This window comes from Pteropus vampyrus, unplaced genomic scaffold (genome assembly GCF_000151845.1).
Source record: "Pteropus vampyrus isolate Shadow unplaced genomic scaffold, Pvam_2.0 Scaffold70, whole genome shotgun sequence".
Taxonomy (NCBI): Eukaryota; Metazoa; Chordata; class Mammalia; order Chiroptera; family Pteropodidae; genus Pteropus; species Pteropus vampyrus.
In genome coordinates this window covers 7,711,276-7,735,722 of record NW_011888851.1, presented here as the reverse complement: position 1 = coordinate 7,735,722, position 24,447 = coordinate 7,711,276, and the positions used below count along the sequence as shown (strand labels likewise).

General features: G+C 39.5%; 2 protein-coding genes across 4 annotated transcripts in view; one reads left to right on the top strand and one right to left on the bottom strand.

The window, feature by feature from the left end:
- DYRK4 (dual specificity tyrosine phosphorylation regulated kinase 4) overlaps positions 1-19,952 on the top strand; it is a 62,709-nt gene extending 42,757 nt beyond the window's left edge. For all 3 annotated transcript variants that reach the window (XM_023531573.1, XM_023531572.1, XM_011361796.2), the window contains 10 exons: positions 1,157-1,320; positions 3,813-3,949; positions 4,235-4,375; positions 6,248-6,386; positions 8,492-8,573; positions 10,747-10,919; positions 12,622-12,682; positions 16,239-16,368; positions 18,727-18,902; positions 19,579-19,952. In XM_023531573.1, coding sequence (XP_023387341.1) covers positions 1,157-1,320; positions 3,813-3,949; positions 4,235-4,375; positions 6,248-6,386; positions 8,492-8,573; positions 10,747-10,919; positions 12,622-12,682; positions 16,239-16,368; positions 18,727-18,902; positions 19,579-19,826 — 1,451 coding nt within the window. In that variant the 3' untranslated portion in view covers positions 19,827-19,952. The remainder of the gene's footprint in view (positions 1-1,156; positions 1,321-3,812; positions 3,950-4,234; positions 4,376-6,247; positions 6,387-8,491; positions 8,574-10,746; positions 10,920-12,621; positions 12,683-16,238; positions 16,369-18,726; positions 18,903-19,578) is intronic.
- Positions 19,953-21,546: 1,594 nt separating this feature from the next.
- Positions 21,547-24,447, bottom strand: part of AKAP3 (A-kinase anchoring protein 3) — a 28,441-nt gene continuing 25,540 nt past the window's right edge. The window contains exon 5 of the mRNA XM_011361791.1: positions 21,547-21,930. Coding sequence (XP_011360093.1) covers positions 21,775-21,930 — 156 coding nt within the window. The 3' untranslated portion in view covers positions 21,547-21,774. The remainder of the gene's footprint in view (positions 21,931-24,447) is intronic.

Genomic DNA, 24,447 nt, shown 5'->3' with positions numbered 1-24,447 from the left:
AGTCCTTGACTGCAACTCTTCCAAGACTTCAATGCACTGGCTGTGCACCAAGGCTGGATTTGGGTAGGGCAGCTTCCCCTGTGAGGCCTGCGGGTAAAGCCTTGTAATTGCCTATGGTTAGGCCTGAAAAATCAGACCCAAGTTTTTTGCCAGGAGCCTGATTTCTCACACGGTTCAGTGATTCATAACCTAATAGAGTTCAAAGGAAAACAAAAACAAAATACACTGAGCATCTATCATGTGCCAACACTAATCTATGCTTGGAGCTCTTCTCCCACAGCTTTGAAATTGGTTGTCCTTCTTAAACAGTCTCAGGAACACTAGGAGATCATTTCAGTTCTGAGGAAGTTCTGCCTTTACAGAGTTGTTATCTGCCTCCCTGTTCTCTTAGGCCTTGGTTCTGTCTTCTGGGCAAAGAACATGTCTTATTCAGCTTACACATGACTGCCCTTCGTATATATGGAGCCACACACAGGTCTTGTTCCCTATAAGTCTCTTTTTTTTCCTCCCGGCACTTCCTTCTCTAACTTTTTCAGGAGTTTGTCAAATATCATGGTGCCCCTTCCACTCCCCAATCCTGGTTTTCCTCCTCTCAACACTCCAGTTTATTTCTCCTAAAGTTTGACTCCTACCTCACTCACCCCTAGTCCAAACACTAGACCCCTGATGTGATCAGGCCAGTGTAGAGTAAAGAGCTAACACCGGTTCCTTCCTTGTAGTTGGAAGGACTCACTGGGTCAGCCGGAATACCTCCCGGTCACATGTATATTCCCTTCTTGTCTCCTGAAGATGTTATATTTTGCAGACCCTCTCAAGGGGAGACTGTTTGTGTAGCTCAATACCACACTAATTTGGCAACTAATACCTTAACTACATACTATTGTGGACACTAAGTTTACTCCTGGATTATTTATACCCATGCTACTACAACCCATAGCTCTTTGGGAACTGAATTCTCCTTTTCGGTACAACACCTTGACATTTATCCGTGTTACAGTTCCACCCTGTGAGACTCGAGATGCATAGTCCTTAGTAAACTACTTAGCTGAGAAAGGGCTGACTGGCCCATAAACTGGAAGGGCTGCCCTCATCTGCCCCCTAGCCAGATCCCCACATTGCCTCAACTTGACTGACAACTACACTGTTTTTCACACAGAGGCCCTAAAGTTTTTTAGGAACAAGTTGTCTTCTTATGAGCAAAGTGAAATCCTGGGCTACACAGAGCTGTGGTTCCTGGGACTTGAAGCTGAGAAGCTCCACGTGGCTCCTGAAAAATTCAGCAGGACAAGTTTTGATGATGAACATGGCTCCTATATGAAGGTGATGGGGGAGTAGGTCATAAAAACTGCACGAGTTTGGGGATTGGGGACAAGAGATAGTCTGGAAAGGAAAAAAGTGTAGGATATTTTATGGCATTTGGTGCTGATATATCCAGGACTAGGCATCCTGATGGATTCCTGTAGGTGCTAAACCAAAGAAATGCCATGTTTAAAAATGGGAAAACATGCAGTTAATATATAAAATACTCTGCTAACAGAATATTGGTTTTCCGCAAGAATATTTGGGGTAACAGGTATCCTGGGTGAACTCCCACAGGCTCTTCTGCACAGCCCTGGAACTATTGGAAAAAGTCAGACTATAGAATAAGACACAGTCTCCCCAACATTCCTTTTTTTGTCTCCATACAAGCCCATACTTGAAGTTTTTTCTGGTTCATAATAAATATAATTTCCCTCACAGGCAAACAAAAAGCTTTTGCCATTATAGTCCCTGGTGCATATAGTCCTTGGTGCTTGACTTCAGTTTTCCAAAGATGGAACCCAGTGGCCTTTCTTCTCTTCTGACTATCTCCGGGGCTTCCCAGGACAGGGTCTCTTCCCACCTTGAAGATGAAGCAATTTCCACTTCTGAGGATGTCCGGATGAGTGATGCTTAGTCCAGTAGGCTGGTGGGTTGGTGAAAATTTCTTTCCTTGGACTTTTCCCTATAACTTGGTTAGGTTTAGGAGACAGAATTGGTCTTTGATAGCTTTGCAAAAGAGGAGGATTGTCTTAACAGCATTTAGGCCTGTATTTCTCAAGCTTTACTATGCACATAAATCACCTGGGGATCTTGTTAAAAATGTGGATTCTCATCCAGCAGGTCTGGGATGGGGCCTAAGATTTTTGCTTTTCTCAATGCTTCCAGGTGATGCTCATGCTGCCGGTCCTTGGACCATACTTTGAGAAGCAAGGATTTAGGATTCTGTCATATATCCTCTATCTAGAGCCCTAGTTCTCAATATTTTTAGGTCAGATCCCTTTAGGAATCTGATAAAAGCTATAAATCCTCATCCCAGAAAAGAGACCTGCACATATGCAAAATTTCAGCAAGAGGAGGTGGATTGTTAACGAGTGCCTGGTTAAGAATCTTCAATCTAAACCTTACCTCCATTTCAGCCAGATATCTTCAAATCTTCTCTTCCCTGCACTCCACCCCGGATCTGGCCTAGATTTTCTGGGAAATTCCCAAGGGATGCCAGCACTACCTAAATTAATTCACTGGAACTCAGTTCCTCAATCTCAAATCTCGGAGAGCTATGTTTCAGTGCAGGGAGAAAGATATGTGTGCTTTCTGTATGCTCGGAATCTCCATCCTTATTACATTCTAGTGCTCACAGAAATATACAATGCACATAGCACATTCCCAAACAAGCAACACAACTGCATTCTCACATTGATTCTGTCATCAAATGTTAATTGAATATCTATTTATTAAGAACCTATCATACGCTTGGGTGCCTGCTAGACTCTAGAATACAAAGGTGACTATTAAAAATGAATGCGACTTTGTCTTTGGCCTTAAGTAACCACGATCAATGTCCAAGTTGACACAAGAGTGAATAATTATGATACTCTCAAACTGGTGGCATGTAGAAGATATGTACAAGTGCTAGAGAAACAGTCATACCTTTACAACATGTGCAGAACCTATGCCTTGCCCTTTCCCCACATATTATCATGACAGACCTTATGAGTAGGGTAATATACTTCCATATATCAGTAAAGTTGTACATGTTCATATCCACGGTCTTGATTCCTCCTGTAAGAACAGATCCCCACCACACAATTACAAACACATCCTGAGGACTTGTGCACAAACACTTCTTCATCTCTCCCAAATTCATAAACGTAACCCTAGGAATCCCAGATTCTCAGACCTAGAAAGCCTTAGAAATCATCTTATATAGAACCTTCAGTTACATCTTATCTGGAACCTGCAGCTCAGAGTGGTAGGTGGCTTGTCTGAAGTCACCCAGAAAAGTTTTTTTTTTTTTAATTGATAATATCCTGTTGCTTTGACTAAACACCTGCTTCCTAGTTTTCAGCACATGGAGGGACATGGGTGATTCCGGCTCTTGAAAAATACTTCTCTTCTTAGTTAAGAAAGGTCCAAGTTCTGTACTGACAACTCAAGATAGAATTAAATCTGGATAAGTCAAGAGGAGAGCTGGATCTGGCCAGGAAGAATCAGAACTGACACAAAGCCTTTGATTGATGGAGACACGCCAGGGATCAGAAATACGACTTCCTCCAAACTGAAACTGCTCCTCTTCCCAAAGACCATCCAATGCTCTTCACACTGCTTGACATCGGTGGCCTGGGATCTGGTCACAACCTAACCATTGCAGTAGCAATGAGATGAGGGTGGGAGTTGCACTAGTGTCCAGTGCAATTCAGAGCGTTCTCCCTTGGAGTCAGCCAGAGGCCCCAGTGTCAGAGAAGCCCTAGAGCCTACAGCTCTGTGTCTTACCCTTTGCCTGGTTTCTGCAGGTTCTGCATGACCATGTTGCCTATCGCTACGAGGTTCTGGAGATGATCGGGAAAGGGTCCTTTGGACAGGTGGCCAAGTGCTTGGACCACAAAAACAATGAATTGGTGGCCTTGAAAATCATCAGGAACAAGAAGAGGTGTGGTAGATGGGATAGGCTCTAGGGGAGGGACTGCATGACTCTGGCCCCTTCATAATGCCAACCCTTCCTGACTCTGCCTCTTTCTTTGATTTTTTTTTCTTCTTTCTCTACCTATCTGATTCCATGGTGGGGTAAAGGCAAGAGTATGGACTGTTTAGTGTTTTCTACTCTGTTGGGGTCAAAGGGAGGGACTGAGAAAGTGAGCTACTGCTGCAGCATCATATGACACCATGTCTTCCATCTCCATTCCTCACCCTCCTTGCCATTCCCCAACCATTTCAGATTTCACCACCAGGCCTTGGTGGAGCTGAAGATCTTGGAAGCTCTCAGAAGGAAGGACAAAGACAACACCTACAATGTGGTGCACATGAAGGACTTTTTCTACTTCCGCAATCACCTCTGCATCACCTTTGAACTCCTGGGGTCAGCTGCTCTTTCTTTTGAATTCATTTTCTTTTGAAAAGTTGCTTAAAGTGACAGAAGAGAAATCCGGAGGTCAGAACACTAGATTGTTCTGTATGTGAACATTTAATGAATAGAATAGACACAGTGGCCACTCACTTATCTAGAAAGCTCAGGAGCAAGGAGGCTGGTACTAAAGCTGCCTATCTCACCCCATCCCTCAGTTATGCCTGCCACCTGCCAGTGTACACAGAATTTGCCACAAAGGTGCTGGGTGCTGGACTGGGTGACATAACCAAAACAAAGCCTCTGTCCTCAAGAGAAAAACTGAAATATTTTGAAAAGGACTTCTCTTCACTACCATGTCCCCACTCACTGGATTTTCTACCCTGTGTGCAGAGGCTGGCACCCAGGGGAGCAGGCAGCTGACTGCTCAGAGTGGGGAAAGAGCTTTAATTTGTGCAAATAAGGACAGGAAGAGATTTTTTTGGTAAGAGAACAGAACCTGACAAATAGATTGGCATCACCTGGTTGAAGATTGGAGCTGAAAGAGTGTGCTAATTGAAGGGCATGCGAATTTGATTACTTTTCCCTCTGGGAAGACCATCTGATGCAATTTAAATAAAATCAGAAACCCAGAATACCTTTAGCAAGGAAGAATAATTAGAGGTAAGCTCTCAGAGGCCCAGTGACATTGACTTCACTGAGCTGGTAGCTTGGTGTTCCCACGACACCATCGCTGATGGTGAAATTCTAGGAAATTCTAAATTTGAATCAGAAGTGAAGTTGACACTCTCCTCACCATCTCTGATGATTACAAAATATCCACCTCCCAATATGCAGAGGTAAATTATCTTCCTTGTGGCAAAATGGACAATCTAGGCTGCCTTTATTGGCCATTAATCACGTGCACAGTTAGAATGTCATTGTACTTAAAACCGGGCTGAGAGGTCAGGAGCAGCAGGTGTATGGAGGGAGAAGCCAAAGCCCAGAGAGGCTAAGGAGTTGCCCAGGGTCACACAGCTCGTTAGGGTGACACCAGAGCCAAATCTCACATCTCCACTGTGCCCCTCCAGAATGAAGCCTTCTGAAATATAGTCAGAGTTAGATAAAACTTAGAGATAGAAGATTAGGGGAAACCAGGAAGAGGCTGATGCAGTCATTTCTGGGCTGTGTCCTCTCCTTCCTCTCCCTATCTTACAGTTTGTACAGAGGTCAGAAGCTGGCAGCACACAAATAAGTTTTTCTTTGTAAATTGCTTTACATTAGTTTTCAACATTTGTTAAGTCAGCAGATTTCATATAATATGTCAGGTTTTTATATAATATTGCCGGCTTTTGCTGGTCTAGAAAATTTAGGATAATCTGGCAAGAGTGAGCCCTCATTCCTGCAAAGTGACAGATTGGACCAAGCGTCCAGGCTTGCTTTAGATTGGGTTCAGCATCTCTGTTTGCTTCAGCCTCCATCTGCCCACTTTCTTATTCCTTTACCTGTCAGGAACCTGACATGTTTAGACAGCCTTATGAGGCCTGGGCAGGGTGGCTGCTGGGTTGAGTGACCAGTGGACTTACTGGATCCCTTCCAAGGGACTGAAGAACTATGAATATTTTAGAAGTTTAGTCCAACCTCTTAACATTCACAGTGTGACAAAGTGATTAAATGACCTTGTCACATAAGAAATGAGGAGACATCTAAGGGTCAGCACAGTTGAGTGACACCCTGGACCACTGTGAGTCAATGGGAAAGTTGAGTTTATAGGACACAAAAGCCCTGCCTCCTGGTCTGACACTTGCCTACTGCCAGAGGGAAACAAGGTAGTGTGGGATTGTTTGCAGGTTCAAACTCAGCATTATACCTTTTACACTGATGTACATCACTTTCTCTCTTTCCCAGAATCAACTTGTATGAGTTAATGAAGAATAATAGCTTTCAAGGCTTCAGTCTGTCAATAGTTCGACGCTTTACTCTCTCCGTTTTGAAGTGTTTGCAAATGCTTTATGTAGAGAAAATTATTCACTGTGACCTCAAGCCTGTGAGTACAACCTCTGTCCTACGAGGGGAGCTGGTTTCTAGCCTCAGAAACTCTTTGTCCCATTCCATTCCCCAGTGGTAAGTAGACAGCATCATAGCCAGGACTCCAGGGCAGACTTCAAGCAGTCATAGGTTGTGTAAGTCAAGTGAGGTGTAGTGAAGACAAAGGAATGGATGTTCAGGCAATGAAGAGAGATGTGGTGCCATTGAGGCAGACAGAAATAGGAAGTTCTGCAAGTTTTCCTTTGGAAGGGGTATGCAGAGACCTGTGTCATACAGAGAGATGGATCAATGTGGAACTAAGTCCTCGCTATATCCATTCTGCTCCTAGTTGGTCCTAGGATACAACAAATCTCTAACTACTTCTTCTACTGCAAATGGATGTGCCCTTCTCCCATGTCCTGCTAGTATTCTATACTTAGCTCTATTACTGCACTGATTGCTTTCTGTAGGAATTTTTTTTATATATATATTTGTATCCCCCACTGAACTACAAATACTCCCAAAGTCAGCAACCATGCCTTCTTGCCACTTTATTTCCAGGACCTAACATGGTACCTGACAACAGTAATCATAGGCAATAGGCACATGAATGCTTGTCAGACAAGTTAATGATTACAAATGTGAGGAATACAGAGAGGTAGCTAGAGAAAAGGTATAAAAGTGTGAAGATACGGGGTCAAGGAGCTGGTTTCCAAAACAACCTGACTGTCAGAGTTATGTAAATATCTCTTAACTTTTCCTTATTCCTTTCTTCTCATACCCCAAAATGGTTAATTAAAAAAACAAAACAAAACAAAACCAAAAAAAACAACTGTAACTCTTTGGGTAAATTTGAGACATTTTTACAATTAAAGATCGTCAAGATAGAGATGTTCTCTCAGGGCTGACTGGTAGAACCTCACAATGATGGTGCCACATTGATTTATTCTCCACATTCAAGTTTCTAATCCTCAGCTTTGCAGCTCCGAAAGGTCACAACAGCCATGGTCTTTGGGTTTAAGGGACTGACACTCACCAAGAAAATCCACGGGACACTAGGTAGCCAAAGTATCGGGTAATAGATTTCCTTGAAAAATAGATCAAGTAGATTGGAATTATGTGCCCAATAGGGAAGTATACACATAACCAGGAGAGTGTTTGATGAGTGTAGATTCAAGAATCGAAGTTATTCTTATGGACTTGATGGTTAGTATCAATGAGCTGTCATGGCCTGATGCATCTATCTCTTCTAGAGAGTGACTTCTGCTAATAAAATAGAAAGGCCAGTCCCATCTAGCTAAACTGCCTTTCCACTGGACTAGAGACACAATAGAAATTCTTACTCTTTTAAGACCTGCTGATCATACTCTTTCAATTAACACAAATACTCTTTAGAAAAGGTGCTGTGGACTAAATTGGTACTTTCTTAGTTTCTGGTGCCAGAAGTTTCAGCCAGGCCTGCTATGCCAGATCTAGAATGTTAAGGAGCTCAAAAAGCAATCAATTCATCTGATATTCATAATAATCAGTTCACATAATATTCAGATTCTTGAGAACACAATTAGGACTTTAATATTCGAGCCCGAGGTATTACACTCTCATACTCTAGCAGGAGAACCCAGGAGCTCTGCCTCCTTATCCCTGATTCTACTGAAACTCCTGGTTTCATATATCCCCCAAATTCAACATGAAAGTCACAAATTCCAATCAAATTATTGCATTTTGGGGGGTCCTCAACTGTCATAGCAGTCTGTCATAGCAGTATGTGGGGCACTTAATGGAAACATCAAATTCTGTCGGTGATAATTTTTAAGGCCTTACGTAAGTAAAGCATAGGACCAGGTGCCAAGGAGAGAAAAACAAACCCACACTCTATATGGGGAAAGAAACAAAACATATACAAAAGCTGCAAAGCAGCAAATAATGAATCTGAATAAGAGGTACAGACCACATATCAAACGGGAAGTCAGAGGAGAAAAAAAACAATGGTATTTGGAGGAGATGTGGGAAGAGTCCACCATGAGGTTTTTGACTGGATCTTGGATGATGGCAGATACCTAGGTCAATAGCGAGCCTAGGACAATGTTATTAAAACGTGACCTATGTCCTTCTTCTTCTCTGTAGGAGAATATAGTGTTATACCAGAAGGGCCAAGTCTCTGTTAAAGTTATTGACTTTGGATCAAGCTGTTACCAACATGAGAAAGGTAGGCCTCATTCTTATTTCTTTGCCTGAATTTTCCTACTGTGATTTCCTATTGTGATTTCTTTCCCTTACTAAAACAAATACTTCACACATGTGGTCACTTGGGTTCTAGTTTGGGCCCAGCCATAATAATTGCTTGTATGATTTTGAACAAGGTGCTTCTCTTCTCTGAGACTAAATTTCTTCATCTATAAAATGAGATGGTCAACTCAGATACCATAAGGGTCCTTTGCAGCTCACGTATTCTGTGGATTTGGAATTACCCAAGAGCATTAGGTCCCAAATCTAATAAAACTAACTAGATCAGAATCACTTGTGGCCTCTGAAAAATTAAAGCTTCCAGACTCTCACCCCCAATGTATCAAATCTGAATTTCTGGGGGAGTGCCCAGTAGTATACACTTCAGAAAACAGCCATTCTAAAGTTCGGGGTTCACTGCCCTAGGTGCTCTAAGCTTTATACTTTCTTCAAGCTAGAATCCATAAAGCAAACTTAGAGTACATTTGCACAACATTTTCTCAACTTGATTTAATAGTCTCTTTTTTTAGGCTTTTATCAAGTTTGATGTTAAGAGCTTGTACTATTCAACAAATATTTATTGAGTATCTGCTGCATGTCAGTCACTCTCCTGGGTACCAGAAATAAAAAATAAATAAATAAATAAAAGAACATTGCTTATCTTTGGGTTGCTTACAGTCCAATGGAAGAGACATAAACATAAAAAGATAACACAATAGGTGCAATGATCAGGGATAGATAGAGACTGTGTTAAGGGCACACAAAAGAAGACCTTTGGGACTGCCCTTCATGGTGGCAGGGGTATCAGAAGAAGCTTGTGAAGTTGAAGAAATGGCTACTAGATGGATGTGTTCAAATATTCTACAGCACCACTTTTGAAGGTATGCCCTTTACCTTTTATGTATGGATCCCATTAGAAATTCCAGCTAGAAAACAATGTGCCTCTCACAGAGAACCTGTATGCTTATTCTTCTCAGATAGGAAAGCTGTGTAACCTCTTAGTTGCCATTTGTAGTGGCTGGCAGGATGCTCAAAACCAAATTTGTAATTATTTCATCCTTGGTTTCTGATAGCCATTTCCTCCTTTATACTTTCTGACTTCCCTTTATCTTTAGTCTAAATGTGAGAGAGTATAGACTATGCATACTAGACTCAAACTGCCTAGGTTCAAATCCCAGCTCTGCCACTTATAGCTGAGTGACTTTGACAATGTAATCTCTTTATTCCTCAGTTTCCTCATTTTAAAATGGGAATTGAGAGTTCATCTGTATAAAGCACTTGGAAGAGTACCTGGCACATGTTAAGCATTTTATAAACATCTGTTAAATCCAGTTTTTAAAACTACCCTGTACATATACACTTTGATTACAAAGTGCCTCACTCATTTTAGAAGGAGGCAGGATATAAAAGTCATTTTTATTGAATTTTTATATTGTCTTTAATCACAAAATTATTAATTACATCCTTACTACAACCAAGTCAAACAACAGAGAAGGGACTACCCTGCCCCACCCCCATTCAGGGAGCCACCAAGAATAGCATGTGGAAACTAAATGAGACAAACTAAAATGTCTCATTTCTCCAACCTCAGTCTCCTGTAAAATCTAGACCCCTATACAACCTCATCTGCTGAGATTTTATTGAGCTTTTCTTTCTATACTTTGTGTTACATAACACAAGCACATAATATATTGAATACATATTTTTAAATTATGCATTTTGCGTGTTTTTTTTTCCAGTTCTGATTTGCTTCCTCCCTTGCCAAATCACAATACTTTCAGAAGATGTTTACCCAAAATTAATCTGACAGTTTGGACTCTTAGCTTTATATTAGTCTTACATATTCCCTCTTTTTAAAACTTAGTTGACTAAAATTTATTTCCCTAGAATGATAACTATTTTAGAGTTCTTTATTGATAAAGTGAGAATAGTAACACCTCCATGATAATTGGGTTGCTGTGAGGATCTGATGAGATTAGATATGTGATGTGACTCAAAAGTGCTGCTCAGTTGTACCTCTTTCCCTGCAAAGCCTCTAGCCTGAATAGTTGTAGAGAGTTATTATCGCTCACCCTCACCTGAGATGGTTATCCTGGAGAAGGGTGTTCTGGAGAGGAGAATGTTTTCCTACATGAGATTTTTTCTTTTCCTTGCAGTATATACCTACATCCAAAGCCGATTCTACCGATCCCCAGAGGTGATTCTGGGCCATCCCTACAACATGGCCATTGACATGTGGAGCCTGGGCTGCATCATGGCTGAGCTGTACACCGGCTACCCTCTGTTCCCTGGGGAGAATGAAGTGGAGCAGCTGGCCTGCATCATGGAGGTGAGGGATGGGCGCCTGGCTGCGCTCAGTTGAGGTGCCACAGGTCAGCTAGCTTCCACTCTCAAAAGTTGTGTTTTATCAGACTCACAGTAAGGCAGCAGCCTGCTTACTTTTTTGTTCTTAGCTGGACATTCCCTAAACGTATTTTTGAAATTATATATCCCTTTGTACACTTTTAAATTAACATTTAACCTTTTGATCCCTTTGTACACTTTTAAATTAACATTTAACCTATATCCTTTTACAAAGGATATAGTTTTATACAATAATATAAAACTTGTTATACCAGTCTTTCAAATACATTCAAAAGAATCTAAAACCAGAGTGATATAACACCCATCAAAATTTATGTATTGTTTAGTCATTAGTAAATGACTAAACAATACATAAATTTCTTTATGTATTCATTATCTTAGCTTTCTGAGAAAAAATATCTCCCAATAAAAATACTTTACTAAGATACATCATATAATCATTTATTATACCTATTATTCTTTTACTTAAAGGATAAACTCTTGTTATGGAGCTAAATTAGGTAAAACAGGAGAAAATAACCTTAAAAAATAGGAAATTTCACATTTTAGGAATTTTCCAGTGAACAAAGACATTTTGACTGTGAACAAAGATGGAGTCCATCCATCTGTCTGTCTGTCTGTCTGTCTATCTATCTATCTATCTATCTATCTATCTATCTATCTATCTATCTATATCAAATCTTTATTTTCTAGATTGTCCCAAAGTTACAGATGATCAGAAAAACACACATACTCTTGAGAATTATTAAACATAGATAGTTTCATTTCATGGTTGAAGCTAATCATAAAATGTTAAAATATGTAGCTGTAAGTGATAGCTATGGTGGAATGAACATTGGCCTGGGAATCAGTAAACCTGGAGTCTAGTCCTGGCTCTTTCTCTTTAGCAACTTCACTGCTCTGGATTTCTATAAAATGAGTAGATCAGCATAGATGGCTTCTATGGTTGATGATGGATGATTTAATAAAGCACCCCCGAACTATTCCTCTTTGCAGTACCAAGGAGAATGAGTATGGGATCTGGGTTGAGGTTCCTACTGCCCTAGATTCAGTTTCCTCTTGACCTCAGTGTCAACAGGGCTGAGGATCAGGAGGGCAGGGTCATGCCTGGATATGGCTGGGAACCCAGCTTCAAGTTTAGGTGACCCAGGGCTAAGGGGTGACACCTGTATTTTCTCTATCTCTGTATACTCTATAGGTTACAATGGAGAAAGGTAAACAAGTAGGTGCTACATTTTTTTTTTCAAGTTGTCATATAGTAGTCTGATGCCTATCTGATGATTTTCATATTCTTTTCCTTTCCTCCCTTCCCAGTGCTCTGAGCCAGGATATGACATTCCTTAATTCAGAGATGGTCAGCATGTTCACTGATTTATTCATTTAGACAGATCCAGCTGCCATCAAGAGTGCCTACTTCTAGTTGGCACTGGTGCCTATTTAGAGTTACATGACTGGGATGATGCTCAGGATATTGAAACAGTCCTGGATTGAAGTCAAAAGACCCAGTCTCTGGGCCTGTTCTGCCACTGACTTGATGTTACCACTTAATATCTCTGGGTCCCTATCTCTAAAAGGCAAAGTTTAGCCAAAGTTCCATTCAGCTCTAATGGTCTTTGAACATATGACCGACTTCACAGAATGAACCAACTGCATTTTACTTGTTGAAGGTACTGGGTCTGCCACCAAACCACTTCATTCAGACTGCGTCCAGGAGACAGACGTTCTTTGGTAAGTCCCCAGGTCTACTCTATTTATCCCATTGTGGCTGATGAGGTGTCACAGGCCTTGAAGACATCTCTCATATCCAATTCCATTTAGTGTTCTTCCCCTGCCCCCATTTCAAAGGACAAGCTATGATTAAGGGTTTCTTTCAGAAAAGTAAAAAATGCTGAGAAGTGGTACCAAGTGGCACGATGGAGATGGGATAGGGAAGTCACTTTGGGAATGAGGTCTTGGTAGTAAAAATGTGCAGGAGCACGAAAATGACTGGGTTCCTGCTCAGAAGATCTATCAGCAGATCTTGAAATCTTAAAAGATTATAACAATACCCTTTCCTATAAGTTCTCCTTGCATCTCCAAAGAGCTTGCCACCTCATACTATGCACTATAGAGGGAAATTAAAGAGTAGAAGCTTTTTCTCAAGAATAGTGGAAAATTTCATTGCTACATTCTGTCATTAATGGAGCATTATTCTTTCCTACTGAAATTATTTTAATCCTCCAGAACTTTCCTATCCCAGGTTCATTGCAACTTCGGAATAAGATGGGTAAGCAAAGGCTGTAAGCTTTGCTGTGAGTGTGTTGTGGCTTGTCAATTACGAATAGGACATCTGCCTAATTACTGGGGCCAGACCTCATCCACAATCCCATTCTGCCCTTCATTGTAGTTCCCAGGCTCTGGGGTTTATTATCTTCTGTATTTCTATTCAAGTGGTACTATACAAGATGGATAGATAGATTAACAAGGCCCGATTGAGGCAGGCCTTCCAGGGCACTATGTACCAAAAAGAAGAAGTCAGCTCCATATCTAAAATCCTTTTGAAGAACCACAAGAAGTTAAAAGATTCTCATGTTGGAAAAAGCTATAGTGGCCCAAAGGTTAGCCAAGTGGTGTGAAGCCAGATCTGGGGGAAGGGGGAGTCTACAGACAGGAGACGACATTGCTGACCAGCCATTGTCATTAGGTTAGTTCATAGGCTCATACAGGCTGTGGAATCCATCATTCCTAACCCTCTCACCTCTTATTTTCACCCGAGAGTGGCCTCAAACTGGGAAGACAAATCACATAATTCCTCTCCACAATTTGTCCCAATCAATAGTAGAGTCAAAAACACTGTCATGGGGGATCCTCCTGGTCAAAAGGGTTTCAGTCATGTTGGTGGTCAGTCATGTGGGGGTTAAAATGTAGACCATTTTGGTACCATTTTATAAAATGCCACAGCTCCAAGACCCTGCCACAGCTATAGGCTCCCTGGCCCCTCTCTCAGGACTCCTTGGACTCCCCATGATTCAGAAACTAAAAGTTTAAGGCCTGGCAAGTAGAGATCCTTTAAGATCTTACTTCAGTTCCAAGGCTGCCACCCATTCTGATTGGTCAGTTTAATTCTGTTCCAATGGTAAAATTTTTTATATATCACCTTGTAGCCATAGCCAGAGCTTTGAAGACCTTGCCTCTGAGCAGGGCCAATGTCCTGGTAGTCTGAGAATGGTGCTTGCACATTAACTAACCCTCTGCAGAGCAGTCTGATGGCAGGCAGAGGATGTGGCTGACTCATTGCTATAATTTATATGTGGAGCAATGGAACTGGTCTTTTGACCCCAAACTAGTCTTTTGGATTTTGAAGGATTTAGAAAGTAGAGATATTGGAGTTCCCTCCTGCTAGACAAAGACATTGTGGGAAGAGCCACAACTTAAACCTATAACACAACTCAGAGGATAGGATGTGAGTGGAGACTGAAAAGAAGGGAATATAGGGCATCTTTGTGAGAGGGTACTAAAGATATATATGTGTGTTCATTTTATAGAGTATCCCATTTTTACCATCAGCACTAGGCTATAGAATGATGATGTGGTTTTGGTATCAACATCCACATGTCCTCACTTCCCACATAAGAAAGGACTTTATTGGAAGCTGCATCGTTTTCAGTGTTTCTCAAACTTTATCCGATTATAAAAATCACTTGGGTACTTGGCAATAATGCTAATTCCCACAATCCTCCTGTGTAACCTATGATATAGTAGGCTTGATGTGGGTCTCAGGAGTCTGTGTTTTTTAACAGAAGCTCCTTGTGAATCTTATGACAAAGTTTGGGAAACACTGTGTCCATTTCAGTTCTCGGCTCCCCCTTTCCCGGGTTTGGGTTGCCAACAGCTCCTCAACTCTCAGCCACTCCTCAAAGATACCCCTAATTAGCAGCAAATTTATGTTGCCTCAAAGGTAGTATAGTAGTACTTAGGTGCTCCAGGCCACAAGAAGAGAATAGTTGGGAAGCATCAGAGGGGTGAGAAAAACTTGTACAAGAAAATCAATTACATAATGATGACTTTAGGAGCTATGTTATTTAGAAGCCTGTAAGCCTGTTTCTTCTTTGGTCATTTGTAGAAAAAGAGCAACTTATGGGATAAGGTTGGGGCACTGGTGCCACAGTCAAAAAGAGAAATAGAGATCTGTACGAATCTACAGGACTTATACCCTATGCCATGCCTCCAACCCTTATCCATATAAATACATAAATATACATGTGTGTGTATCCACGCATACACAAATGCACATTCATAGTCTCTTCCAGGAATTCAGTTAAGAGCAGATGTTCTTTTGGAGGACCTGCAAATTGCATTGATTGCATAAGTAATGGAAGAACTTCATTATGCACCTTCCAGAAGGTCTGTTATATAAAACCCACTGAGTTTTTGTAAGAATTCTGTTTAATGTGTAAATTATATGTGTGTGTGTGTGTGTGTGTATACATAGCCAGCCACCTATTTACATGCAGATTTACCAGGTGTGAGCATAAGTGGGCAACTTTTCTGAACACATACACCAGAATCTAGGTGTTTAAATGAGTGGTCTTACCTTCACAGCATCGCACAAAGCATCCTTGGAGCTGTCTTCAGGGCTTCTTTTCAGGCATGACTAATCATACATTTGGTGAAGACTTTAACTGGTGGAAAAGGCTGAAGAAAGTTGTTTCAAGTGTCTTAAGCAGCTAATCAAAAATTATGAACAAAATTTTGATATGACTGTAAAGAAGTAATGAGATTGATTTGATTGTGTAGCTTGTAAATGGGCTCTGAATGCAAATCATTTTCCTAAAATGAATTTCTTGTTCTATGTCCCAAATTCTTACTTTATTGGGTTAGTGGGGAAGGAGCAAGGGCATAGGTAATCCAAGAATGAACAGTATCTTTTTTATTCAACGCTGAATGTTTTCATTACTTCAGATTTGTTATTATTATTCATCATCATCATTATTATTTTACCTTAATATTAAACTATTTAAACCATTTAATTGATTCGGGAAGAAGGCGTTAGGAAGGAGTCTCAGCACATACTGAATAGTAGAGAAAAATTTTTGTAAAAGTTAATTGTATTCATTGGATAATCTACATGTGCTTATTTCAAACTAAGACTGCAGATGTGTTTGTCTGGAGGGGCCGGTGTAGTACCGAGAGTAAGAGAGCTGCAAAGACCACCTCAAGACGCAGTGTGGTTGAGTGAACAGCTATGATGTGACTAATGGTTATTTACACCTGGAACTAAACACAGAATGTTGTATCTCTAAAGATTCCAAAGGTTTTCCTAAAAATATAACCAACAACAGGGGGAAAAAAAGATACCCGGATTCCAAGGATCTCACGATGGTGCTGAAAACCTACGACTCTAGCTTCCTGGACTTTCTCAGAAGGTGTTTGGTGTGAGTTTGTCGGGATGTCTTTGTCTCTGATTTTCCTCTTAAATATTTTACTTTCCCATATGTTTGCTGGTGAAAGTTTGGGGCTGGGAGACAGTTATAAAAACAATAATAAATCTTGACTATAGAGCTTTAGAGTTTACAAAACGTTTCCCCATCTGTTGCCTCATCAGACTGCTCTCTCGCTCTCCTGTGTGATTGTCAGGGCAGATGATTTGTTCTGTTTTGAGATATGAAGGCTGAGGCTCAAAGAGGTTAAGTGACTTGCCCTGGATTATGGTATGTGGGTAGAGCTTGCCTTCTTCTTGGCCTCCAGCTGCTTGGCAGTGAGGTTGTAGGCAAGTCCCAAATGTCTTCTGCTTCATGAACTGAAACCAGCCTCTTCTACATGCCAGTTGTAACTATTTGTACACTTGCCCAGTGTGTGGTTTCAGGGCCTCTTCCCATCCCCCTACAGTTTAGAGCCAATCCTTTTGTATTAGGGAAGGAAAAAGGTGAACTATAAACCATTTACTATGTACAGCTTTTTAGAATCTACATGCATATTTTGAATCTTAGAAATTAGGTTCTGTACTTCAGTCAAGTCATAGTAAAAAAAGAATAGCACCTAATATACCCAGAACAGTGGCTAGTTGAGAAGGTTTTTGGAAAATGTAAGTTATTGTCACTTCTTAAAGAGTTTTTTGTTTGTTTGTTTGTTTGTTTTTGGCAGTCTATCTCCACTGAGTGGCAAATAGATAAGCTGTGTGATATTGGCAAGTCATTGTCTTTTTCTGGGCCTTGGTTTCCTTTTCTATAAAATGGGAGTATTCCTAACTTTAGTTCCAGTAATATCAGTCCTATCATTGTGCACTATTTTTAGAAGACCATATCTTTATGTTGTGTCATACTTTTAGTGGGCTGGAGTAGTTTTAGCAAACACTATTCTGGCATTTGTGCACTCTGGAATTTAGGTACTAGCCCAGAGGATAAACCCAGGTACTGCTGAAAGTTTTCCAATCAGGGGGTCATGCTACTTATCTAATAAATGGAGATAGAGAAGGATCCTGTACCCACATTACTCCCACCCCATACCAGCCTCTTGCTAAGGCTATAGAAAGAATGTGCATTAACGAGTGACAGAAATTCACTACTGAGACAGAGGTGAGTTTTCCAGAAACCCCAACCATGGAGAACACAGCTCGGAACCAAGAAAGAAATTATTATCCTTTTTAGTGCAAAGGACTGGTTGCTCACAACTTGCAACAAGCAGTCAAGCTAATGGGGCCCTGTTACCTTATCACTCCGTATTCTGCAAATTAGCAAATCTTGGAATGAGAAACTAAAAGTTTTAAATTCAATTTAACAGGGTTAACTGTAAAGTCCTGGTCTGAATTTTATAGACTAACTCTAGAAGTTCAAGAGAGGGCATATGTAGCTTAATAGCAGTTCATTTGGCAAAAAGAACTGGGAACTTGAGTTATGACCTTGACGAGTTTAGAATATGAATGCCACCTTCCTGCAGTTAGAGGCTGTTCCCAACATGATGACACCAGTAAGACAACAGCTGAAATTTCATATCTATGAAAGTGGCAACTATATCACATGATCAATAGTTGGTAATAACATAAATGTTTTCAGATAGTTGCAGGATTATGACATGAAAGATGGAATAGTTGCCTCAATCTGTACAATGCTAATAGGTAGACTTAGGACTTGGGTCAAAGTTACTAGGGTAAAAGTTCCTGGGAAGTGAATTTTGGCTCAATAAAAAGGAAGAACTTTTAAAGAATTGGAATTTTTTAAAAAATTGGAATAAATGGTTCTGTTAGTGGCTTCTCACTAAAATTACTCAAGAACAGCAGGATGATTCCATGTCGAGGGTTCTGTCAAGTGTATTTTGTTACTGCATTAGAAGTTTGGCTGGATTATATCCAAGTCTCCTTATAATCTTAATATTCCAGCATTCTATAATATTCTTTGTGGTATATTTGGAGGCCCAAATTCTGTAGTTTTGAAATTGAAATTAAGTATCTCTTTGTTTTGCTCTTGTTAGTTTACTGAATCCCAAATCTCATTGGTTAAGATTTTCCATAATTTTTCTTGTAAGGAAATTTCTAGGAACTCTAGAAGATTTGGGCTCTAATATGTTTTTTGGCTTGTCATACAAATTTATTAAAAAGATTATTTCCAATAGTTGTTTCCAGGCACTTTAAAATTATATGTCATAATCTCTATTCTATGGTATCTGTGAGTTGCAACATAGATGGGTTCTTTAAAAATGAACCATTTTTATTATACTTGAGGTTCTTTATTGAAGTCTTTGAAAATGTCTCGTTGTTAAAAGTAAAATAACCCGTGCTGGGCTTTGTTGGTATATAGATGGGAACCTTCTCTTCGCATGACCCCTGACCAAGCCCTCAAGCATGCTTGGATTCATGAGGCACGGAATCTCAAACCACAGTCCAGGTTCCAGGCCCTGAAGAAACCCAATCTCTGTTTCTCCTCTGAGGCAAGAAAGGACAAGGTTCAAGGGCATCATCACTTGGGTAAAAAAGGTATAGCCTTTCAAATAGCCAGACTTCTTCCCATAGTCCAGGGTATCAGGCATCTCTGGAAGATTGCATGTCAATTTCTCTGAACTCAACCTTGGAAAATTATTCTGGTTACATCACTACTGGCCTGCCATTTCTTACTGTGGGGATTTTCCTTTCTCAGGAAAATTGGTTCTAGCTGGGTTCTCTTCTTTTTTGCTCTTTATCATTAGGATTTTTTATTTTTTATCTTATCTTTAATTTCCTTTCTTCTCCTTTCCTTTTTCTTACACTGAGTCCTTTTCTGTCACCCTATAATTACCTTTTGAATTTTTATCAGATTATGAAATTATGCAAATGCATTTTATATGCAAATAGCCTAGTGGTTATGTACTTGGTTACTGGAGTCAGGTTGTCTGGAATTAAATTCAGGCCCTTGGGCAATTTACTTACCTCTCTGTGTGTTTCTCCATTTATGAGAATGAGAATAATGCCTTTTCTCCATGGTTGCAGAGAAAGGATCAAATGAATTAGTAAATGTAAAGTGCTTAGAATAATGTCTGGCACATAGAATGTGCTTTACAAATGAATTCTTTTTATATCATTACAACCAGAATTTCCCTGCTAATGCACAGTTAATGGACGGTTAGCATGTAATTCACATTTGAACACTTGTTCTTTTGTCTTCCATCTTCTTCAGCAAATGTGGTCAACAAAGAAGAGACTACAGACAAAATAAAAGATGACACCACAAAGCAAGTTCAGAATTCAGGCGATCAGCAGGACTCTCTCCAGCACACAGCTGAAGTTGTCCAGCTGCCTTATCTAGCTGAAGCTTCCAGAAAACCAGAGGCAGTTGTCAGGCCAGAAGAGTCCAAGACCTCTACAGGGCAACAAAGCAAAAACTCCTCCCCCAAGAACCTAAATCTTTTACCACCTATTGTATGAACTCTGCTGAGGGTTTGTCCTGTTCCTGTTCACCAATGATTTGTATTAGAGACCGCACTTATACTGTACAATACTTTAGATTGTTGTTTTTAATGCATAAAAGTTTGTTTAAAAAAAAAAACTCTACTCACATGGCCAGTTGGCATGATTCCTAATATGAGGAATGGGAGAGGATGTCCTTGCATCTACAGTCCCTCCTTATGCCCTCAACCGGATAAAATAATGGGTGTGTGTGCGTGCACGCACACGTGTGTGTGTGTGTGGGGGGGGAGTGTCATTAAATATTCATTGTTATATAATCAGTACTCAAATTCTAAATAAAAGAAACTTCTCTTTTGCCCAAGACAGCTAACCTATATTAGACAGTATTGTTTGAAAATGACAGAATGTGAATTCAAACTAGTTTAAACAATAAAGGATGTTTATTGGTTTACCTAATTGGGGAATCAGGAAGGGTGAGTGTAGTTTCAAGCATAGCAGAATCTAGGAATACAAACAAGGTCATAGGGCTTCAGACTCCCTCTTCATCTTAGCCTAGCTTCATTTTATGGTTAACTTCATTCTGAAGACAAGCTTTGCCCAGAAGTTAAGATGACCACTATCATCCAGTCAAAACATGCAGTCTTCCTTGCTGACAGGAAAGTCTCAGAAATAATTGGACTTAAACCAATCACTGTGTTTGAGATGTTGGGATCCTTTGATTGGCTTGCCTGGGTCACAAGCCCATACTGATGATGGTGGCGGTGGTAGCACCATGACTGAGGCTTCTCTAGGACCACCACAACAGGATGTATTCATTCACCACTCCCAAAGTCTAATCAATTCCATTTACTTTTTTGCCTTGTCCTTAGTATCTAATAAATACATAATCTGTATGTGGTTGTACTTATAGTGTGGATAAAATTTTATAAGAAACATAAGATCATAACATCATAAACAACTTGGAAAATATACCGGCTTCATAGTTTCATTTTAATCACTGTGTAATATTCTAGACACCAGGTAATTGAAGCCATGAGTTTAGATAAAATCATCCAGGGAAGATGATACAGAGCAAGAATAGCAGAGTCAAGAGAAAGTCCTAGGAGAGATAAGTATATGTAAGGGGTCGACAAAATTGAGTCCCCAAGAAACATAGAAAAATAGGAAAATTAGACCAACAAAAGATGAAGAAAATTTCTAGAAAGAAGGATCAAGATTATAAAATTCCACAGAAAGTTCAGGATAAAAATAGAAAGTTTCTGAAATGGACTTTAAGTCAAAGAAGTGTCGTAACAGGTAACTAACTTGTCCCAGGTCCTATAGCCAGAAAAGTACAGAACTGGCAATAGAATTTGGGTCTTTTGGACCTTTTTTTGACACCAACTATCTTCAACCACGAATAAAGTTGAGGTGAAGAGTTTTGTCCTTAAAGCCAAATCCTTGATCTCATGGTTAGACTGGTTTAGGTTGGATATTGGAAAATATTTCCCAATTCACATGCTTATAAAAGACTAAATTGAGTTGATAAATCATAGCTTCTTAGTTTTAGGGAACACTTTACAGCAGAGGAGCTTCAAGTTGGAGCACATATTGGGGGTAAAGAGAACAGACCAAATGACCTTTGGCAAGATCTTTCAGCCCAACATCATTTTTCTTCTGCTATCTGATTACTTTTTCATTCCTGAGATTTCTCTACCTTATTGCCCCATTGGGTCCAAGGAAACCACACACCAGGAGACCTTTAATTGTAATTTTTTAATTTTATGTCCTTGCTCGCATGGACGGGAAAATCTGCAAAATCCAGTGAGTAGCATAAGATGACATGTCTTTGATGTGAGTAGGATGAACATAATGTTAGGGCTCTGTGAGAATATGGAGAAGGGAGCTGTGGAAGTGAGAAAAAAAAGGGAAGGGGCAAAAACTGGGCCCATTGTTGAAACAGGGGAAAGCAGTGGATAGGCGCTGATCACAGGTTCACCATCAGCCAGTCCAGCAGCTGCAGCCGCGTAACATTTCCCACTGCCTCATCCAGCTGTCGCTCCTTCTCATAGCGTAACACTGACTGCAGAACCTCACCTACACTGCGTCCTTTGTCCACAGCAGCAGCTGAGAGCTGAAGTAGCTGTAGAAAGGAAAGAAAGCAGTAGTGGAGGTGCAGAACATCCCACAGCAGGCCAGAAAGGTCCTGCCAAGGCTAAAACAGATAGATTTTGAGACATTTCAGCATAAGGGATTCAGATGTTGAGAAGACTTCCTCAATTGTAAAGTTTGCTAGCCTGCGTGACAGAATAAAGTTGATTATATCATTCTCAGTTTAAAGAAGAGGTGGTAACATCCATCTGTCCATGATACAGAAAATAAGATTTCCCACTAAGACTAAAATCTTTCTGCTTCCAGTGGGTGTTTTTGGTCAATGGTTTTCTTGCTTTCTAGAAATTCTAATGATGTTCTTAAGTTCACTGTAATATCATAAAACAGTCCCCATTATTGACCCAAGACCAAACAAGGGCAGGAAAAAAATGTGGATGCTGTCCCATGTCCCATAGACCAGGGACCTCTAGAATGTTAGAGCAGGAATGCAGTTCAAAGACCCATCCAACCCTCCTGAAAATGTTTCCCAGAGAGGTAGAGAGATTTGTTAGTAATACAGTGGTAGAAATTAGCAGAAGCAAAATTCATACCCTTTGGCAGGATCTCTCAGCCCAACATCATTTTACTTCTGCTATCTGATTATTTTTTCATTCCTGAGATTTCTCTACCTTATTGCCCCATTGGATCCCAAGGAAACCACACACCTGGAGCCCTTTAACTGTAATTTTTAAATTTTATGTCCTTGCTCACATGGACATTAACCCTACATTTAGTTCTCTTTCTAAGCATAAAATGAGAAAAATTATCCAAAGCGGCCATTCCAATATGAACACAGTACATTGCCATTCGTCTGGAATTCTAGCAGCAGCAAACTAAAGTAACCTGATTTTTATTTTACGCATTCTGTACCTGACTCTATGATACAAAGTCAAAGGGGAAATAAATAGGCCACAGTCCAGGAGCTTTTTTAGAAGGAGAAATTTCCATATGAGAAACTGAAGTACATACAAATACTGTTAAAACAAATAGAAAGACAGAAAGTCTTGGCAAAAAGAAGATATAAAGAAAAACAAAATGGAAATTTTAGAGCTAAAAAAAATCCAAAATGAAAATATATTGGATGGGCAGAATGAAGATGATAGAGTCAGTAAACTGGAAGATAGAGCAATAGATATTAGCCACACTGAAGAATACAGGCCTGATTAAACTTCTTTCAAAAAAGATTGAAAAAATAAGCAGAGCTTGAAGGCTTGTGGGACAATTCTAAAAAGTTTTACATTTATGTAATTCGAATCCCAGAAGAAGAGAAAAAAAGGGTGGTGCAGAAAAAAATACTTGAAGAAATAATAGATGAAAGCTTCTCTAATTTGCCAAAAGGTATAACAAATTCAAGAAGCTCAGTGAACCTAAAATAAGATAAACCCAAAGAAATTCACTTTAAGACTTGTCATAACCAAATTGCTTAAAACTAAAGAAAAAGAAAAAATACCAAAAGCAGCCAGAGAAAAATGACACATTATTTATAGGGAAACAACAATTTGAATGACAACAGATTTCTTATCAGAAAGTACAGGGGCCAGAAGGAAATGGTGCAACATTTTTTAAGCACTAAAAGAAAAAACTTGTCAAACTAGAATTCTATATACAGCAAAAATATACTTCAGGAATAAAGGTCAAATAAATAAAATTTTATATTAAAGAAAATTAAGAGAATTTTTTGCCAGACAATGTGTTCCAGGTTCTTCAGCCAAAAGGAAAATGATATCAGAAGGAAACTGGAACATCGGTAATAAATGAAGAACAATAGAAACAGTAAAATTCTCAGTATAAATAATAAACTATTCTCAGTTCTTTAGAACATGTTTTATGGTTGAAAGCAAAAATAACATTAAGAGTTTTTCAATGTATGCCAATCAAATACATGAAATAACTACAACATAAGAGAGAAGCATAAAGGGGCCTAAATGGTAGTAAGATTTCTATATTCTGGTTTAAGTGGTAGATATTTATTCTATATAGACTCTGAAGAGTTAAGTATGTGTATTGTAATCCTTAGAGAAATCATCAAAAAAGACTACGGAAAAAGACAATCAAAACACAATAGATAAATTAAAATGGAATATTAAATATGTTTAAGTAATCCAAAAGGAGGCAATGATGAGTAAAAACAGGAAGAAAAAATAGAATAAGCAGAACTAATATTAAAACAGTATACCTAAATCTAAACATATTAATAATTAGACTAAATGTAAAGGTTCTAAACACACCAATTGCCAGAATGGATAAAAACAAACAAACAAACAAACAAAAAAAAACATGACCCAACAATATGCTACCTACCAAAAAACTCACTTCAGATGATATAGGTAGGTTAAAAGTAATATTATGGAATAATATATGGAAACACCAATAAAAAGAAAGCTTGAACCTTAATATTTATGGTCAATTAATTTTTAAAGGGATTTATAAAGGGAAAGATAATTCAAAAGGGTCAGATATCCATTTATCTTTTCAGCAAATGGTGTTGAGACAACTGCATATTCACATA